At 36.5% G+C, this 19,422-nt stretch overlaps 1 protein-coding gene and 1 long non-coding RNA gene across 5 annotated transcripts in view; one reads left to right on the top strand and one right to left on the bottom strand.

Annotated features, from left to right (window-relative positions):
• LOC145266541 (uncharacterized) overlaps positions 1-19,422 on the bottom strand; it is a 131,076-nt gene that overhangs the window by 74,746 nt on the left and 36,908 nt on the right. The window lies entirely within an intron of this gene.
• Positions 4,437-19,422, top strand: part of LOC145266539 (PDZ and LIM domain protein 1-like) — a 200,352-nt gene continuing 185,366 nt past the window's right edge. For 2 of the 4 annotated variants that reach the window (XR_013864739.1, XM_080122313.1), the window contains exon 1: positions 4,585-4,918. Coding sequence is in view for 3 of the 4 variants with exons in the window: in XM_080122313.1 (XP_079978439.1) it covers positions 4,811-4,918 (108 nt within the window). In the remaining variant the exon portion in view is untranslated. Of the gene's footprint in view, positions 4,919-19,422 lie in introns of all 4 variants that reach the window. The other 2 variants (XM_080122314.1, XM_080122312.1) reach the window with 2 other exon arrangements.

Here is a 19,422-nt window from a genome sequence, read left to right as displayed (position 1 = left end):
ATAAATTTGATCTCTGCGATCTCTACCAAATTACTCAGCCAATTTTTGGTCTAAACATTTTAAATTTTACATAAAGTGTATTCAGACATAGGGCAAACTTTTTAATCGGTTTTTGGCCGAAAATTTGGCTGCCAAGAGGTCAAAGTTTAAAAGATTTGACCTTTGCAATCTCTAGCAAATTATTCAGCCAATTTTGGGTCTAAACATTTGAAATTTTGCATAAAGGGTATTCAGACATACAGCAAGCTTTTAAATCAGTTTTTGGGCGAAAATTTGGCTGGCGATAGGTTAAAGTTGAAAGAGTTGACCTTTGCAGACTCTACCAAACTCCTCTGCCAATTTTGTGTTTAAACACTTGAAATTTTAGATGTAGGTTACCTGGACATAAGTCAAACTTTTTAATATGCACATAAAGTTATAAATATAATATGCACATAAAGTTATGAACAGTACATAGGGCCCGAGCAAAGCCGGGCTGAACTGCTAGTACATAATAAAGCTGAATGTGTGTGTGTGTGTGTGTGTGTGTGGGTGGGTGGACATGAATAGGCTCCAATATGGTTTATTATTATACTAAGCTGACCGCATACAATGATAGAAGACGTATCAAGGAGCAAAAATGCCTACGTTACATTTTTAACAGGGATGGTATAATAAAATTGTGGGGTCTGCATTCGCGCCTGGCCTCCATAGAATGCAAATATGCCACAAACTTTAACAAAGACTTTTCATATCTGTCCGCGTAAGTATACTTTGATAATTATGTTATAGTTTGAAGAAATATGGTATGATAAAATTATGGGGTCTGCGTTCGCGCCTGGCCTCCATAGAATGGAAATATGTCACAAAGTTTTTTTGTTTTTTTATTACATTTTCACCCCAAACAAGGCACATTGCCACTTTGGTGTAGGGGGCTACTATCAGGGGCAGCAGCTACTGGGGCACTATGTTGGGATTTGGGCAGCAAGATGTCGGTTCACATTGCACTTGAACTTCTGCATGTCAGTACAGTTAGGGAAGCAAGAACCTGGAATGGAATTCCAGAGTCTAGCGGTTCTGGGGAAGAAACTACTGGAATAGAAAGATCTTTTACATCTAGGGATCTCTACTGTGTGGGGGTGGGATTTAGCTGCCTGTCGGGTTTGTCGAGGGTGTCTACGTCGTGGGGGCACAAGTGTCTGCAGTTCGTCAGAGCATTCACCATTAAAATACTTGTAGAACAGGCAGAGGGATGCAACGTTTCGTCGATGGGACAGAGGCTGAAGCTTAGATGCCAGTTCAGGGCCTATCAAGTTTCACAAGTTTTTTTTTTTTTTTTATTATAGATCCACATAAGAATATTATGATAAGCGTGTTTCAATTTGAACAGATGCGGTATAATAAAATTATGGGGTCTATTTGGCTTTCATAGAATGGTTTTAAATTTGTTTTACTAAAATATAGTTTAAGAAAAATAAGTTGTTTTAGAGTAATGTTGAAACCTATTTAGGTGACCGAAATAGGATTTGAACAATATTTAAATAATTTATTATATAAAAGGCAAAATGTGTGTGTGTGTGTGTGTGTGTGTGTGTGTCTCACAAAAACTTTTGACAAACACATCGGAACGTGACAAAATTGGTATCATTTTTAAACTTGGTTCCTTCAAATATTAAAAAATTGGCCAAAAACAAATTCCTTCACTCTCAACTGACCAATTTTCTACAAGGTGGGTGGGAGGGGGGGAGGTCAGTATTTTTTGTCAACATTTTTGCAAGTCATCATCTCCTTTCAATTGACTACCCTTAAGTCCAACACTCGCAACATCCGGTTTCGCCATGGATGCATCAGCTAAGACGTTAGGCTTTTTTTCACCTTCTTTTCCTCCTTCAAAATATGGGTTCGAGCCTGCCTGTCTTCCTGCCTACTACCACTTTTTTTTTTAACACCTCTCTTCACCCGGGCATCCCACTGTTGTTTTGATTCTCCCTCCCCTCCCCACTATTTTATAACACCCATCCCCCCCGCAACATCTTGCCGGGTACCCCCCCGCCCCCCCCCCGCTAGTATATACAGGGTGGCCACAAAGTCACGCACCAATGAACTTTGAATTTGAATAAATGTTACTACTATAACTTATTTAATTTTTTAACTTTTTTAATTAACATTGGTGCGTGACTTTGTGGCCACCCTGTATATATATATATATATATATATATATATATATACTAGCATGGGTGCCCGGCGTTGCCCGGGTGTTTGGAGGTGTGTGTTGAGCAAAAAAAAAAACGTGGTAGTAGGAAGGCAGGCTCGAACCCGTACCGCGAAGGAGAAAAAGAACAGGAAAAAAAACATGACGTCTTTGCTGTTACATCCGCCGCCAAACCGAAAGTGACGTAGGTTTAAATTAAGGCTAGACAATTGAAAAGAGAGGATAACTTTCGAAAATATCGGTGAAAAAAGCGACCCCTCCTTGTAGAAAAGTGTCCAGTTGAGGGTGAAGACATTAATGTTTTTAGCCCATTTCTCGGTATTTGTCGTCTGAAGGGTCGAGCTTCAAAACGATACTGGTCTTGTGAAAATCCGTTGCCCCAGTCAAAGGTTTTAGGCAGATATGCAAACATACATACATACATTTATTGTTTTGGGCTCGAATCAAGTTATTAAGTTAGATCCATGTCCGAGGAACCTATATCTAAAATTTCAATTGTTTAGACCCAAAATTGTCGGAGGAGTTTGGTAGAGTTCTCAAAGGTCAAATTGTTGAACTTTGACCCCTTAACAGCCAAATTTCTGGCCAAAAAACGGATTACAAAGATTTTTCCAAATCTCCATACCCTGTATATGAAATTTCGAGTCTGTAGACTGAAAATTGACAGAGTTATTGCGTAGGGAAATGTACAAAGACACACACACACACACACACACACACACACACACACACACACACACTCACGTTCACTTTTATATATATAGATATAGATATATATAGATGTTATTTGTTTTTGTTTTTGCAATATTTTTTTTAATAAATTATACGAAAGTGCATTTTACCTAAATACGAGTTGGAAATAATTTTCCCTTTGACCAATTTGGTACCTCCTAAAAAAATAATTTTTTTCTGTTTTATTACCTCCAAATTGGTACAAGGAAATGTGTGTGTGTGTGTGTGTGTGTGTGTGTGTGTGTGTGTGTGTGTGTGTGTGTGTGAATAAAAAATCAATACGAAAAATACATAAATATTTATATCTTTTCTGTATTTATTTTCTATGTGGTGACGTGTAGGAATACAAAAAGTCTTTAATAAAAAAAAAAAAACGAAAATATTTCTTTTAAAAGCACATATTTTCGACCGATCCTTCGGCCTTCCTCAGTGTGAATGAAAGAAACACGAGTTGAGGGCGAGGGCGACTCTGTTTATATATAACAGAGCCGCCACATTTTCTTTCCCTAAATAACTTATTTTCTACTTTTCTCTCTCAGTAACTAAACTAAGTCACTCTCTCTTTCTATCTCAATAAAAAACAAACTTTCTTTTCCTCTCACTTCTACTTCCATTAAATATTTCACCTTTTCTTTCTCTCTCACGGAATAGATCATCCACTTTTTTCTCTCTCTTTTTTACTAAATAACCCTTCGTTTCTCCCTCCTTCTCTTTCATTCATTTTTTATTGAATAACTCTGTCTCTCGCTCTATCACACACACACACACACACACACACACACACACACACACACACACACACACACACACACACACACTCTCTCTCTCTCTCTCTCTCTCTCTCTCTCTTTCTCCTCCCTTCTCGTCTACTAAATAATTAACTCTCTTTCACGAAATAAATTCCCCTTGCCCCCCCCTCTCTCTCTCTCTCTCTCTAACTTTTTCATTCAGTAACGTTTTCCCTCAGTCGTTCGTTCACATACACACGCATAGAAACACACGGGACGGGCGCGCACGCACACACACACGCACATATACACGCACGCGCATGCACGAACTTAATAACTCCCTCCTTCTCTCTCTCTCTCTCTCTTTCTTTCTTTCACGGAATAACTAACCCTTTCTTTTGTCCCTTGCTAAACAACTTACCTTCTCTTCTACTCTTATTCGGTAACTCTCCCTTTCTCACTCTTTCGTTCGTACACACACGCACACACACACACACACACACACACAAGCACATTCACACGTACGCACGTATGCAAACACACACTAAAATAACTCATCGTCTCCTTCCTTCTGTCGCATTAAATATCTTTCTCTCTGTTTATTTCACACACACACACACACACACACACACACACACACACACACACACACACACACACCCAATGACTCACTCTCTCATTCTCTCTCACTAAATAACTATTTATTTCCTTTTATCATTTTTTAACGTTTTTTTTTCTTTCTTTCTTTCTTACTTTCTTTTTTTCCTTCTAATTTTAAGCGCGGTGTTTTCTGTTTGTATCTCTGCCTGCTGCTCGTTTTTCAATAACATACGCATATCTATATCTATATAGATCTGACAACATACCCCCCCTCTCTCTCTCTCTCTCTCTCTCTCTCTGTATATATATATATACATCTATGTTCTTATCTTTCTTCTTCACCAGTTGTTACGACATTCGTCCGTCTATGCCTGCTGCTCAAATTGTTTCTCTCCATTAAGTCTCCGTCCGCACGGCGAAGCAGTCGACTTGAGGTTTTTTTTTGGGCCCAAACAACAACAAAACAAAAACTTTGTTGTCGCTTCCCGTATTTCCTGCTTTCATTTTTCGGAGTTTTTCAAACTTTTCTTTTTAAAAAAAAAAAAAAAAAAAAAAAAAAATGGCTCAGCCCCTCAACATAACACTCACGAGGCCCGACCAGGGAACTTCTTGGGGGTTTCGGCTACAAGGAGGAATTGATTTTAGTAACGAACTTTCCGTTCAGATGGTAAGTTAAAAAAAACATTTATTTACCTATAGTTGAAGTCTATCTATCTATCTATCTATCTATCTATCTATCTATCTATCTATCTATCTATCTATCATATACAAGGAAGTGTGTGTGTGTGTGTGTGTGTGTGTGTGTGTGTGTGTGTGTGTGTGTGTGTGTGTGTGTGTGAATAAATTCGTTCTTTAACGAAACGGTTGGGCCGATTTTTATGAAAGATCACACAAATGTACTTTATTTTATGCATCGTGGTGCATGGCGCAATGGATAGCGGCGTTGACGGTTCCAGGTGAGCATTTTCTGAAGATAGTGGTTTCAATCTTAACCAAAAGAAGGCCGGAGGATTAGTTGGCGAAAACGTGGTGAGACAACAACTATGGAAGGCAATAATTACTAGGGATACAATTAAGACACTCAGCAATCAGCATTCCTATCCCGTCGCGGTTAACTTAACCACCTGAAGAAGGCCAGAGGATGAGTTGATCGAAACGTGATGAAACAACAACTATGAAGATGAGGATAACAGTCTGCAAATAAATAAATGTACTTTACGTATCTGGTAGTGTTCTGAGATAGGTTTCTACTACTACTACTACTACTACTACTACTACTACTACTACGATGACGACGACGCCGACAACGACGCAAACTCCTCGATTTTACGAGTCCTGTTCAGTTCCAGAGGTCGGAGAGGAAGGGGAGGGGCACTGTCATAGACATTACCTTCTCTTTTGGGAAAAGGGAAGGGCTTCTTTATTAGCATTCGCCCGAGGTGGCCTCACTGGGGAATACCGGTGTGTTCGATCATGACAAATTCTGCAACCACCCTTATTGGGTAAAAACCCTTCGCCTCTCCTAGCATTCGGGCTTTTGCCCTCAGTTGGAGGAGGATAATTCTATTCCGACTGGACCAATATTTTATTTATTTATTTTATTTTTATTTTTTTCACAATTCAGTGGTTTACATTTCGCACAGAATTTCGCACAGAAAAAAAACAATACAAGTTTCTTGCTAACTTTGACCGTGTGAAAAGTTAATGCCGCTTCTACACTATTGGGACGAGATTTCAGAAATCGTAGTACGTAGTATTGAATTTCACATGAAAACAATGGTATCTACGTATTCCTTGTATTTTTAAGATGATTATATCAAAATACTACGAAAATCGATAAGGTAGAAAATTATTTATTAAGGAAAATAAAAAATAGAATTGGAAGAAAACGATCGTAAGACACAGGAGAGTTCAAAAGGGATGTAATTTCCGTTTCGGTGTAAACAAGATGGCTGCAATTTTTCACATACAAACACGATTAAATTGTTTTTTTTTTTTTAATAATTCAGTAATATTCAGGTAATTTCGAATGCATAATTTGGAAGCTAACATTATAACTTATTACAATTGACAAAAAAATCAGTAGACACCATAATTTTTATCTGAAAATTCTATTTATCGACTACATAATTTTGTCCTAATAGTGTAGAATTATATATATATATATATATATATATATATATATATATATATATATATATATATATAATGGCTTGAATTAAAGTTTAAAATTCAAAAGTCAAGTATTATGCTTCAATTGTGCTCTAACCAGACATTCATTTTGAATGCGTCCCTGCCATATCAAAGAACCTAATGTTGATTTTATATTCCTGTCCTTACTGCTTGTGCGGTGATAATGGTTTGAATTTAAGTTTAAAATAAAATGCCAAGTATCATAGTAGAATTGTGCTTTAAACAGAAACATTCATTTTGAACGCACCCCTGTCATATCAAAGAACCTAATGTTGATTTTATATGTTGAGCCTTTCGGTTTGTGCGGTAATAAAACTTCTTAAATGCACTTGTACTGTTAGGCTGTGTAAGGTGTTAACTTTGGTCAAAATCGCCTGTTGATTCTTTCATCTGATTATTTCGATTATCGATTATGGATACTTCGCGAGGACATTCCGATACAAACCCATCTAAGAACACTGCCAGGCATATAAAGTACTTTATGTGAAATTTCATAAAAATCGGCCCAGCCGTTTTGGAGTCCATAGGAACTCTCTCTCTCTCTCTCTCTCTCTCTCTCTCTCTCTCTCACACACACACACACACTAAGTTCCTTTTATATAATAGTAGAGATTATATGTTTAATTGTTTTCATTTAATGTCTAATTCCTGTGTTGACGAAGAGACTTTATTCGAATAAAAAAATTGTGTCATCTCAGAAACGATCGTACACGTAAATGATTTTTTTTTCTATCATTCATATCTCACACCTTATATACGATGTCTGCGTTCAGTCTCCAAAGGTGATAGATAACCCCTGTAAGGGTGCCTGCACATGTAACTGTGAGGCATGGGTCGCGAAATCTCCAACCACACCGTTCCTTAATAAGCACTGCTTGAGTGCAGTGGCAAGGAGAAGTCCAGGGCGACTGAAAACAATGCCGAAATAAGCAGAGAGCACATACAACACGAGGAATTCCCAAATGGTGTCTTATTTTAGTATTGATCAGATTCAACGTTGCTTAACTTCGATGCTCCAACGGGAACTGGTGTGTCAACGTGATATATATATATATATATATATATATATATATGTATATGTATGTATGTATATCCATATATATATATGTCAGGTCATGCCATGTGCTACTGGTACCATGTAACCCAGTACTACCTGCCTCATGGTCGGGTCACCGGCGACTAAACTGATTCCCCCACCAGTCTTGTTTGGTGAGGAGGGCGGCTAGTCTCCCTGAAGGATTAAAAACAAGACCTTCCAAAGGGCGAATGAACTCTTTTTCTGGGTCAACGGCCAACTAGCACCGTGTGTATTTGTGTGTGTGTATGTGTGTATTGGGGTGGAGAGGGCTCCCGTAAGCCGTGGTGAAGGCAACCTTTCTAGGAGAAGCAAATCTCTGATTTAAAAAACCATAAAGCGGGAGACCAGTACCCGCATTAAGCTGGTCTGCAGTTTAATTTGTTGCTGGCTATCTTGCTCTTGCTTGTTGCTGGATCTCAACATTTTGAACCGAGAGAGAGACTTAGCTGTCGTACAAAGCTAAGACTCTGTAACATGATATTTGTATAGATACTCCCTCAGACATTTGGGCTCATGGATTTTAAATGTCTGAGGAAGTGGCACTCGTCTGACAAGACGTTGCAATCATCATCATCATATATATATATATATGTGAGCAAACAGTTAATAAAATATGTTAAAAAACACTTTGAAATGAGTTAAAACATATTTAATCTGAAAAGGAAACACTAGATAAATGGTAGTCCTTAATCCGCGGAGTTTTGAAGAAATACTCTCCTTCTCATCAGAGAGTAGGAATTAGCAAAATGCGGGATCGGATTTTGCATGCAGAAGTATTTGATGAAACAACAAGTAAGTCAAAGATCTTACTTGAAAGCAAAAAAAGTTAAGCAGAGGGAATATGGTAAAGAAAAAGGTGATTGATTACACATGAATGAATAGTCTGGTGGAAGATAAAAAATCCAGTGAAGGTAAAATCCAAATGTAAAACTTCAAGAAAGTTAAAAGAATTTCCATTTGTACAAGTAAAATCCAAATTTTATTTATATATATATATATATATATATATATATATATATATATGTGTGTGTGTGTGTGTGTGTGTGTGTGTGTGTGTGTATACAAATATATTTATGGCAAGTAAGCTACACAGAAACTTATGTGTTTTATTCCATCGAGAGAATTCGACAGGCTAACAAACGTTCCTGTGTAGCTTACTTGCCATAAGTATATTTTACACGCCATCAAAACCTCCAACTTCTAACATTAAAAAATATATCCAACTCCAACTCTTCATTTTAAAGTCCAATATGCAAACTATTTGTTGATTCTCCGACTCTTAGCATTCCAGAATCCCTGACTCCCTCCGACTCCACAGCCCTGATTGATATGATGGAAAATTAGTGTTGGGGACGATTAATTGAAATCGAAAATTGGAACTTTTTGAAGTATCGGAATCGGAAAAGTTCTTTTTTTTTTTCTTTTTTTTTTTTTAATTTTAAACTTAATTTTCCAATGCTGGTATTAATTATAAAATGATACATATTCATTGATTTTAAATTAAAATTATAGATCTTTAGATCACCCCCTCTCCTCCAAGTGTTTTTTTTTATTAATTTTTTTTACGTTTTTTAAAATATATGCATATAATGTTTTTTTTTTTAAATGTACTCCGGAAAACACACACACACACACACACACACACACACACACACACACACACACACACACACACACACACACGCACAAAAAAACAAAAAAAAAAAACAGAAAAACAACAACTCTAATCCTGCACTAGTGCAAAGGTGCAACTTTTTTGTTTTTCAGTTAGGACATTTGGAGAGTGCACAGCAGGGGGAGACAAGCGTACATCAGGGGAAGAAAACTATTTTTGTTTATAAATTTCTTATATTTATTTTAATTCAATAAATGTATAACAAAAACTTTCCTTTCTCAACTACACAAAAAACAAACAAACAAACAACAAAAAACAAGCATTAGAAAATTTCATAATTCTGGCTTTGTTACAAAATTTTTTTTTTATCTAATTTGTGGTTAAAAATACTGTATTCTGTGTTATTAGAATTGTTTAAAATCTATTAAAAAAACAAAAACCAAAAAAAAACAACACGCATTTATTTTTGTGAAATGTTCGATTGGGTCATGAAATTGCATTTGTCTGCCCCTGCTATGCACTTTCCAAATGTCCCAACTGAAAATCAAAAAAGTTGTACTTTCGCGTTAGTGCACAACTGCACAAGTTCTGAAATGTTAAAAGAATCGGAATCGGTAAGAAATATTGAAATTGCCTCATCACTATGTAAACAAAACAAACTGACGTTAAATTGCTGCTGCTGCTGCTGTTTCTTCTTCTTCTTCTTCTTCTTCTTCTTCTTCTTCTTCAATAATATACGATGAGCTTTCCTTTCTTTTCCCAATTTCACGAACTTAAATAACGCAACGAAGACAGGTATTTAGGTGACTGAATGCGCGCTTGCGCGAACTAACATGACAACCAGTGAAAACAGTAGGAATTACATTGGATAATAAAAGTTTCAATATCACAAAAAACTACTTACCTGTCCCAGTTTTAAATGTGATATTCGTTTTCAGCGGACCCGAAACCTTATTAAAGTCACCATTTTGAAGGTGAATATTGAGTTGACAATAAACTGCAAATTGATCTTTAAAGTGTTGAATAATTATTAAAAACAAATCGGTTCTTATTCAGAGTCGCATTCATGACGGCAATTAAAAGTGGTAAATTTTCAGATTAGGTTCACCTCCACAATTTTCTTTTAAAGGACGACTTTATAAGTTTTTTTACTATGCTGAATACGAAAATCGCATTGAAATTTTGCAGAAATAAGTAGTTATCGAGATATAAAAAGTTGTATTATGTATTGTATTCTTTGGTGGCCATCTTTTTTACGCTCGTGCGCGCGTCATAAACAAATCTACTCATCTATGACTGACACTGTAAAAAAAGATGGTCGCCAAAGAATACAATGCATAATACAAGTTTTTATATCTCGATAACTAATTATTTCTGCGAAGTTTCAATGCGATTTTCGTATTCAGCATAGTCGAAAACCTATGCAAGGTGTCATTTAAAAGAAAATTGTGGAGGTGGACCTAATCTAAAAAAAAAAAATACCCAAAAATCATATAAATCGATCAAGTAGTTTCATTTAAACTCAAAACTTACGATTTTTAGAGATTTTACTAGTAAACTTTAACATAAGACAGAGTTCTCTCCGATTAAAGTTGCCTCCCCTTTTTTCTGTCATCAGATTTGATCATGGCGGACGAAAACACTATGACTTGCTTAGTCATAAAACTTGATTTTCTTGAAAAAAAAAAAAAAATCAAATGACGTAATTTTGGGGATATTTCATATTCGTTTCGTGAGTGGTAGGTACATTACACAAACTTTTCTATGTGTTCTTAATTTTTTATTGCCGCCATAAGTGCCGATTTGAAAATGCGCCAAATTTTCGTTCTATTTTCAGTTTCGCTTTTATTTTTTCCCCCAATTTTGAATAATTTTACATGTACTTTTAATTTTACTATTCTGTTTGCGTTAATTTTTCTCGTCTTACGCCCTAATCACGTGATTTAAGATTTTCCATGACGAAACCGAGTCTCGAAGCACGGAGACAAAAGGTTTATGGGAACCATTTTTTTTTTCTATTGTAATGGTCACGATGACTCCTTAATGGACTCATACAGCTTATATTTTGTAAATTTTAAATTTTAGATCAAACTTCGGCTGAGCTGGTCCACCCGTAGTGAATAGGAGAGACATCCAGTCTGTAGTGTAAATGGAATGAGGCCGTAAATGTATGGTAACGTTCAATGCTGCTAAGTCTAAGTTTCTTTCTTTTAATGATTACAAGAAAACTTCTCAACCACTGATTGCCTTGACTAACGATATACTACCTCAGGGTTTCACAATGGGGTCCGTATCACCCACCAGGAGGACGTTACGAGATTCCAGGTCGGCAATGACGAAATTTATCATATAGGACGCTCCTGAGATCTTTAGGGTGGTCTGTTAATGCTATCCAGGCACTCCCTAATAAAATAAATATTTCAACACAAGCTACTGAATAAACGAACAAACGACTTCGTAAAACTTGCAAGGAAAAAGGTTTATTGAAGCAAGTCAGGGTAAGATGCCATTAGGATATAGCTGAGGTAGAACTCGTCTGCCTTTGCCCGGTAGTTATTCCCAAGTGGGGACCGTCGATATCGATGTAGGCAGAGAGAGAGAGAGAGAGAGAGAGAGAGAGAGAGAGAGAGAGAGAGAGAGAGAGAGAGAGAGAGAGGAAACAGGTCCGCTCTCTTTGACCTCTCGCTGGAAAAAGGAAAGAGTTTTTCTTGTCCGGGACGGAAGCAGTTATAGTTCCTTAAGGGGGTAAGGAAGATCCTTGCGCTATGCCTCTGATTGGTCAGTATGTGCCATATCGCACAGTCAGGGGAGGCACTGACGCACAAGAAAAGAGTTCTATTTGTTTCTGCTACAGATCCTTTAGAGGGGACGTGGAAAAAAAATTGAGAGCTTCTAGTAAAATTACTAGGTGTTTCTCAACCTATTTTCTTTGATATATTCGCAATTAATGTGGAAATTGATTGCATCACACTTATTTTTAATTAGAAAAATGAATTCAGGAATCAATACCCTGTAATGCTGTCAAAGTTTCTTAAGTGTTTCCTGAATTTGATTGATTTCTGATTCACATTTTCAACAAGTTTTTCACAATTTTGAATAATTTTACATGTACTTTTAATTTTACTATTCTACTTGCGTTAATTTTTCTCGTCCTTACGCCCTAATCACGTGATTTAAGATTTTCCATGACGAAACCGAGTCTCGAAGCACGGAGACAAAAGGTTTATGGGAACCATTTTTTTTTTCTATTGTAATGGTCACGATGACTCCTTAATGGACTCATACAGCTTATATTTTGTAAATTTTAAATTTTAGATCAAACTTCGGCTGAGCTAGTCCACCCGCAGTGAATAGGAGAGACCTCCAGTCTGTAGTGTAAATAAAACGAGGCCGTAAATGTATGGTAAACCACTGATTGCCTTGGCTAACGATAGACTACCTCAGGGTTTCACAACGGGGTCCGTATCACCCACCAGGAGGACATTACGAGATTCCAGGTCGGCAATGACGAAATTTATCATATAGGACGCCTCTGAGATCTTTAGGGTGGTCTGTTAATGCTATCCGGGCACTCCCTAATAAAATAAATATTTCAACACAAGCTACTGAATAAACGAACAAACGACTTCGTAAAACTTGCAAGGAAAAGGTTTATTGAAGCAAGTCAGGGTAAGATGCCATTAGGATATAGCTGGGGTAGAACTCGTCTGCCTTTGCCCGGTAGTTATTCCCAAGTGGGGACCGTCGATATCGATGTAGGCAGAGAGAGAGAGAGAGAGAGAGAGAGAGAGAGAGAGAGAAAGAGAGAGAGAGAGAGAGTGAGGAAACAGGTCCGGCTCTCTTTGACCTCTCGCTGGAAAAAGGAAAGAGTTTTTCTTGTCCGGGACGGAAGCAGCTATAGTTCCTTAAGGGGGTAAGGAAGATCCTTGCGCTATGCCTCTGATTGGTCAGTATGTGCCATATCGCACAGTCAGGGGAGGCACTGACGCACAAGAAAAGAGTTCTATTTGTTTCTGCTACAGATCCTTTAGAGGGGACGTGGAAAAAAAATTGAGAGCTTCTAGTAAAATTACTAGGTGTTTCTCAACCTATTTTCTTTGATATATTCGCAATTAATGTGGAAATTGATTGCATCACACTTATTTTTAATTGGAAAAATGAATTCAGGAATCAATACCCTGTAATGCTGTCAAAGTTTCTTAAGTGTTTCCTGAATTTGATTGATTTCTGATTCACATTTTCAACAAGTTTTTCTCATCTATCGATGTGTCCTGGGAATAGAAACCGAATGAATGTAGCGAAGCATGGTGATCTAAGACTTTTTGGCACTTCTGCATGAAGGTGACACGAGACGAATGTTTGTATTTTAGTTTCAAGAACCGCCGACAGATGTCACTTGTCAGCCAAAGAACAGGAGTCGATAACTCTTCCTTTTCTAAAAGTTCGTGCAAACTAAAATGATATTTTGATACATTTTTATACAATCTTTCTGTACAAATGCAAAACAAAAAGCAAAACAATATTCTTAAACCTCTATGAATGTTTCATGTTTTTTAAAATTATATTTTGATACATTTTTATACAAACGGTAACCCCCCCCCCAAATTCTAAAAACAATCTGTTTCATGTTTTTATCGTATTTATTCTCTTATTTTCCGTTATGAGAATCACTGAAAAAAACATCATTTTTTTGAAAAAAAAATATCCATCAATACATTAGAATAATATTTGGTGCTAATGCAGAGAGTGATCTGCGCTATTTTTTAAATCGTATTTTCAAGTTTAATTAAAGTTTTATTATATGTTTTTCTTTTTATTCAATTGTAAGATTAAGTACAGAATAGGTACAAAACACCCTCCCCCTCCCCATGTTAAGAATGTCTTTTTAAATAATAACGTTGTTATTTCAGCACGGATCAGTCTCTGAATGAGTACCTTATATTTTGGATACACTTGTTTATATTTGAGGTTCACATAATGGCCGCTAGACGGCGTTTCTCTTTCGAAGAACAGGGGTCGATAACTCGTCCCTGATGCTAATATGTAACTGTCATACAGAAGTGTCGACTTTTTAAAAATTTTTTATCAAATATGAAACCAAAAATTCCAAAACTTGTTGCTGATCATCAAGAACAATTTGCAAATTGATCGATGATTCCTGCGATTATTATTCTAATTTTTATTGATTATTGTATTAGTAATGGTTTGATATATTAATTGACCCATTTGATTTATAGCTGTTATTGCTCCCATTTGATCGACAATGCAGAATTTTGTTGAATAAACTATTATGAATATTCAATCATTTATTTTCACTTGAATTATGTTCTACAACTACTACAAACATTATTATGTAAGAATGTATGTAGGGAGGGGGTGGTAGTAGGTATCCGAATGTTCTAGGCAGGGGAGGGAACGAAAAAAAGGTTGGGAAACTTTGCACTACCTGAAAGTACTTTGTTCAAACTCTTCAGCTTAACATTCACGGGCAACATAAACTGGAACAAATACATTGAGGACATTGCCAGAGCTGCTGCGAAGAAGGTAGGCTCTCTCTACCGTGCTAGAAGGTTACTCGCACCTGAGAATATCCTGTACCTCTACAAGGCCACCATTTGCCCATGCATGGAGTATTGTTGCCACGTCTGGACTAGTGCATCTGCCACTAGTCTTCCGCTTTTAGACAGGGTTCAAAAAAAAAAAAAAAAAAAAAAAAGTCACCAACCTAACAGGCCCCACACTAGCAACCAAACTTCAACCTCTGTCCCATCGTCGAAATGTTACATCTCTGTGCCTGTTTTGTATGTATTTTAATGGAAGATGCTCTTGGACGAGTTCAAAACATTTGGGTAAATTTTTACGACGTGCTTCAGCGTATTATAAACACCCCAACCTCCCCATGTTAAGAACGGCTTTCGGAATAAACATCCCCAGCCTCGAAAGCCATTCTTAACATGGGGAAGTTTGGGGGGTATTCCGGAAGCCGTTCTTAACATGGGGTGTGTTTATACTACGCTAGGGCACGTCATAAAAATTTACCTATTTGTACCCTTTCGATGTACATATCCCCGACTGACCTGACAAGCAGCAAAATCCCACCCCTTCATAGTAGGGATTCTTAAATGCCGGGAAACCTTCTGCTCGAATAGTTTCTTCTTTTGAACTGCCAGACTTTGGAATCTTCTTACAGGTCCCCGTCCCCGCTTTCCTAACTGTACGGACATACAGAAGTTCAAGTGTAATGTGAGCAGATATCTCGCTGCCCAACTCCCTATATAGTATCCCTGAAAATTTGGTACAAAATAGTGATCCCTAGCAACAAAGTGTCACTGTGCTTGGTTTGGGGCGAAAATAACGGTACATTAAAAAAAAAAAGAAAAAAAAAAGAAATGTCTGCATCATGGAAATGTACTTGGCCAAAAGTTTTAAAAGTTTAGTTACTTTATCAATTTACATTAGGTGACGAAGGAATGTTCGTGGGTAGTAAATTTCAGTATTAGTGCATTATCGTCACGGGACAACTTTTTTGGTTTCATATTGAAGAGCGAAAAACAGGAGGAGACAATTTCAGAACCGAGACAATCGAAAACGTCAAAAGCAACAGTACAATAACACAAAAATTAAATATTCATTAGCTGAACATTTATTGAATTAAAATGAAATAGAAATTTTTATAGTTTTTTTTTTACACCAAACTTTTGAAATGAATGAAAGTTACGACAATGTATTACTTTTAAAATTTATAAATAGTTTTGAACAGTCATTATTGGAATGCGTGTGCTTTTTTGAGTGCTTGTCAATATAGAGTTGACAGATGGATTTTTTTTTTTTAAATATGTCGTTTTAAGCAAAAACAATATTACGTACTTACTCATCATGTCGAAAATAGTAATATATTAAAAAATTACGAAAATTCATCGAATAGAACAACTGTTATTGTGTTTTTAGTAAAGAAAATATCGCTATAGGCTACAAATGTCAGAAGCCATTACGGTAATCTAAAATATACGTTCCGAGTTATTTCCCCTGTGTGTGAATTTTTTTACTGACTATTTTATAACATCTAAGAAAAATTCAATTTTCCCCAATTTTCCGTAAAATTACTTTTAACTATAAATAAGTTTCTACTGCGATGAATTTTCGTAATTTTTGGATATATTACTATTTTCAACATGACGTTTAAGTACGTAATATTGTTTTTTTGCTTCAAACGGCATATTAAACAAACAAAAAAATATTCTGTCGACTCTATCTTAATAAGCACCCTTTTCCGTTTGTTTTAAGAAAACGGTTTTAAGAAAATTTAACAACTTTAAGAAAAGACATTTTCGATTGCCCCGGATCTGAAATTGTCTCCCCCTGTTCTGCTCTCTTCCACATGAAACCAAAAAAAGTTGTTCCGTAATGGTAATGCACCAGGTGATATTTCTGTTTAAGTCACGTAAATTATTTAGAGTGAAATGAGTTTCAGCATTACTCCTAAACCGACTAACCTTTACTTGAAAAAAAAAAAAATAAATAAATTAATAAATAAATAAGAAGCGTTACATGGAGCCAAGAACATTGAAGCTGCATATCTACAAGTTCTCTATCCCCTCCCCAATCTCCTCTCATTGCCTCATCACCGCCCCCACCCTAAAAAAAAAGAGTGATGCCAAATAGTCGAGAAGGGTCAAGGAGGATGGAAAGACCAAATCTGTGTTGGATAAGTGCAAAGAGAACTGGAACCTTGGGGAGGCTTATTGCCACTCAAGTTCCAGTAGAGACCAATGGCCGCTGCCAGCGAGAAATCAATATTAAGAGGCTGTTGCGATAATGCAAATTTATTTGAAAATGTTATCGAAAGAGGTGGAGAGTACTGGCAATCTGATGAGACGTTTTGGCACTCACCTTCCAGGAAACACGACAGGTTGTTCTCAAGGAGGAATCTTTGATGACCCGTGTAAAAGCTCTTTGTGAGCCAATAGAAATAATATTAAGAAGGAGAAGAAGAAGTGATAACAATTTTCATCATCACCTGAAACACCGAAATAAAAAAAAAAATCGACCGGAAAGATACAGTCGACAAATTTACTAAAGAACGATAACTCAAGTTTTTTTATTTTCTAGTTAAAGGACACGGTTATGAATTTCCGTAACCAGCTGACTTTTTTTTGTTTTTTTATTTTACTAATGAATCATAACTTATCAATGCCAAAAGCCCTTCGAGGATAATGAGATAGCTGGATTGGTAGTTGGATGAGGCAAATGCTAAAGGTTGCATCCAAAGCAGAATGCAAGAATAATTTTGCATAGGCATTAAAAATGGTTTTATGTCGCCGTTGTTTTTCTTATATAATAATAAGTGTGGAATCGTTTCAATTTAAAATCCATTCAATATTACGCATATAAACTTGGAAAAAGCACGCTAGAAATGTATTAACATTACGATAAGCGAAAACACACGACACCAGGTCAAATTCGGTCGCTATCTTGTTCTGATTTTGCTTTTCGAATAATGTTTGTAACATAGCGTGGTTACGCGTATGCAAATGCATGCGAAATGACGTCACTGATAGAAAAAAATAAAGAGTTTAAAAAGTAGATCACGTTACAGATGGAAAGAACGTTCGAGATCACGCGAGAGCCGTAGATGATGTTCGAGAAAGCGATCACATGGATGACGGCACGGCCATAACAATGATAAATGTTGTTGTTATGAAGAAAAAGCAAGTTGAAATTCTTTTCTATTCTTTGTCCACTTTGCGACTGAGGCTACAACGTGTTGTTTTCCAGGCAACGTTACATGCTGACACATTTCAAGTGTTCTTTTCTCAAGTTTATATGCGAAATACTAACTGGATTTTAAAATGGAAATTATTCTTCATTGAATCTATAATATAAACGGAAAACGTTTGTGTGTGTGTGTGTTTGTCTGTCTGCTAAACACTTTTGACAGATGTGTCGGAACATAACAAAACCGGTATTGTTTTAAACCTCGAACTGTCGAACGACAAATATCGAAAAATTGGACAAAAGCATTAATTCCTTCACCCTCCACGGGGCAGTTTTGTACAAGGAGGGATCGCTTTTTCCGCTGATATTTTTGCAAGTCATCTCTTTTCAATTGACTAACCTTAATTTCGACCTTCGCCACTTCCGGTTTTGTGATGGATGCAACGGCAAAGACATCACATTTTTTTTCATGTTCTTTTCCTTCAAGCCTGCCTTCCTACTACAACTTTTTTTCTTTTTTTTGCTCAACACACACCTCCACACACCTGGGCAACGCCAGGCACCCAGGCTAGTAATATATGAGAAACAACGACATGAAACTATTTTTAATGTCTATACGGATTTTTTTATTGTCGCATTCTACTAGCCGCGACCCTTACTGTTTGCTGATGAATATGAAGAGGATTGAAAATAATGGATGAAATGAATAAAAATCTGTATGACTTTGTAGCAGTAGTAGTCCATCATCATCAGCAGCAGTTGCAGAATTGTTGTTGGCGTCCTTCCGTCTAGATAGACGATGGAGAATCGCGTCTGAAGATTGTCCTGAGTGGTGGCAACTATTGCTGTGACAGAGCAGACCGATGTGGGAGTGATAGATATTATTGCACTTCCCACAGGGATACCCTCTGTCATGCTCTGCCGATGCTGCTGCTGATGCTGTCCTTTTGCGCCTGCCTCCCTTCTCCTCCCACTGTTCATCTCTTCTCTCCTCGCTCAGTCATATATATATATATATATATATATATATATATATATATATATATATATATATATATATATATATATATATATATATTTTCATCTTGCCATGATGCTAAGTTGAAGAAAAAAAATAAGAAAAAAATGTATAAATTCTGAAGAAGGAGTATAAGTCTGAAATATTAATTTTAAACAAACAAATATTTGTTTATTTTTCATAATATTGCATTGTAATTTGACTTTCAAATTTATCTCATAAATATTTTATTTTAATATGTTAAAACAAATCATTCAGATCTAATTGATACTACCTACCCGATTTCGTAGGAGGAGACAATTTATATCGAATTTCATAATCGTTAAAATTAACAAAAATCATATGCAAAAGGTAGTTATCTATGTGTATGTTTGTATGTCCAGCATAAAACTAAAAAATAATTCTCTCCTCGCTCAGCCGGACACATTTTTTGACTTTGACCTTCCAGGAGTCACGATCTGCAGCATAGGATTCAAGGTCAACAGGGTTGATGTTGCCAGGTTTTAATTCCATTTTGCACACATCCTTAAATCTGAAGAATGGTTTACCGGT

The sequence above is a fragment of the Euprymna scolopes genome, chromosome 41 (assembly GCF_053919585.1).
Source record: "Euprymna scolopes isolate OS-2025 chromosome 41, ASM5391958v1, whole genome shotgun sequence".
In the NCBI taxonomy this organism is placed as follows: domain Eukaryota; kingdom Metazoa; phylum Mollusca; class Cephalopoda; order Sepiida; family Sepiolidae; genus Euprymna; species Euprymna scolopes.
The sequence above is the reverse complement of the archived record's forward strand: the minus strand, read 5'-3'. Positions and strand labels throughout refer to the sequence as shown.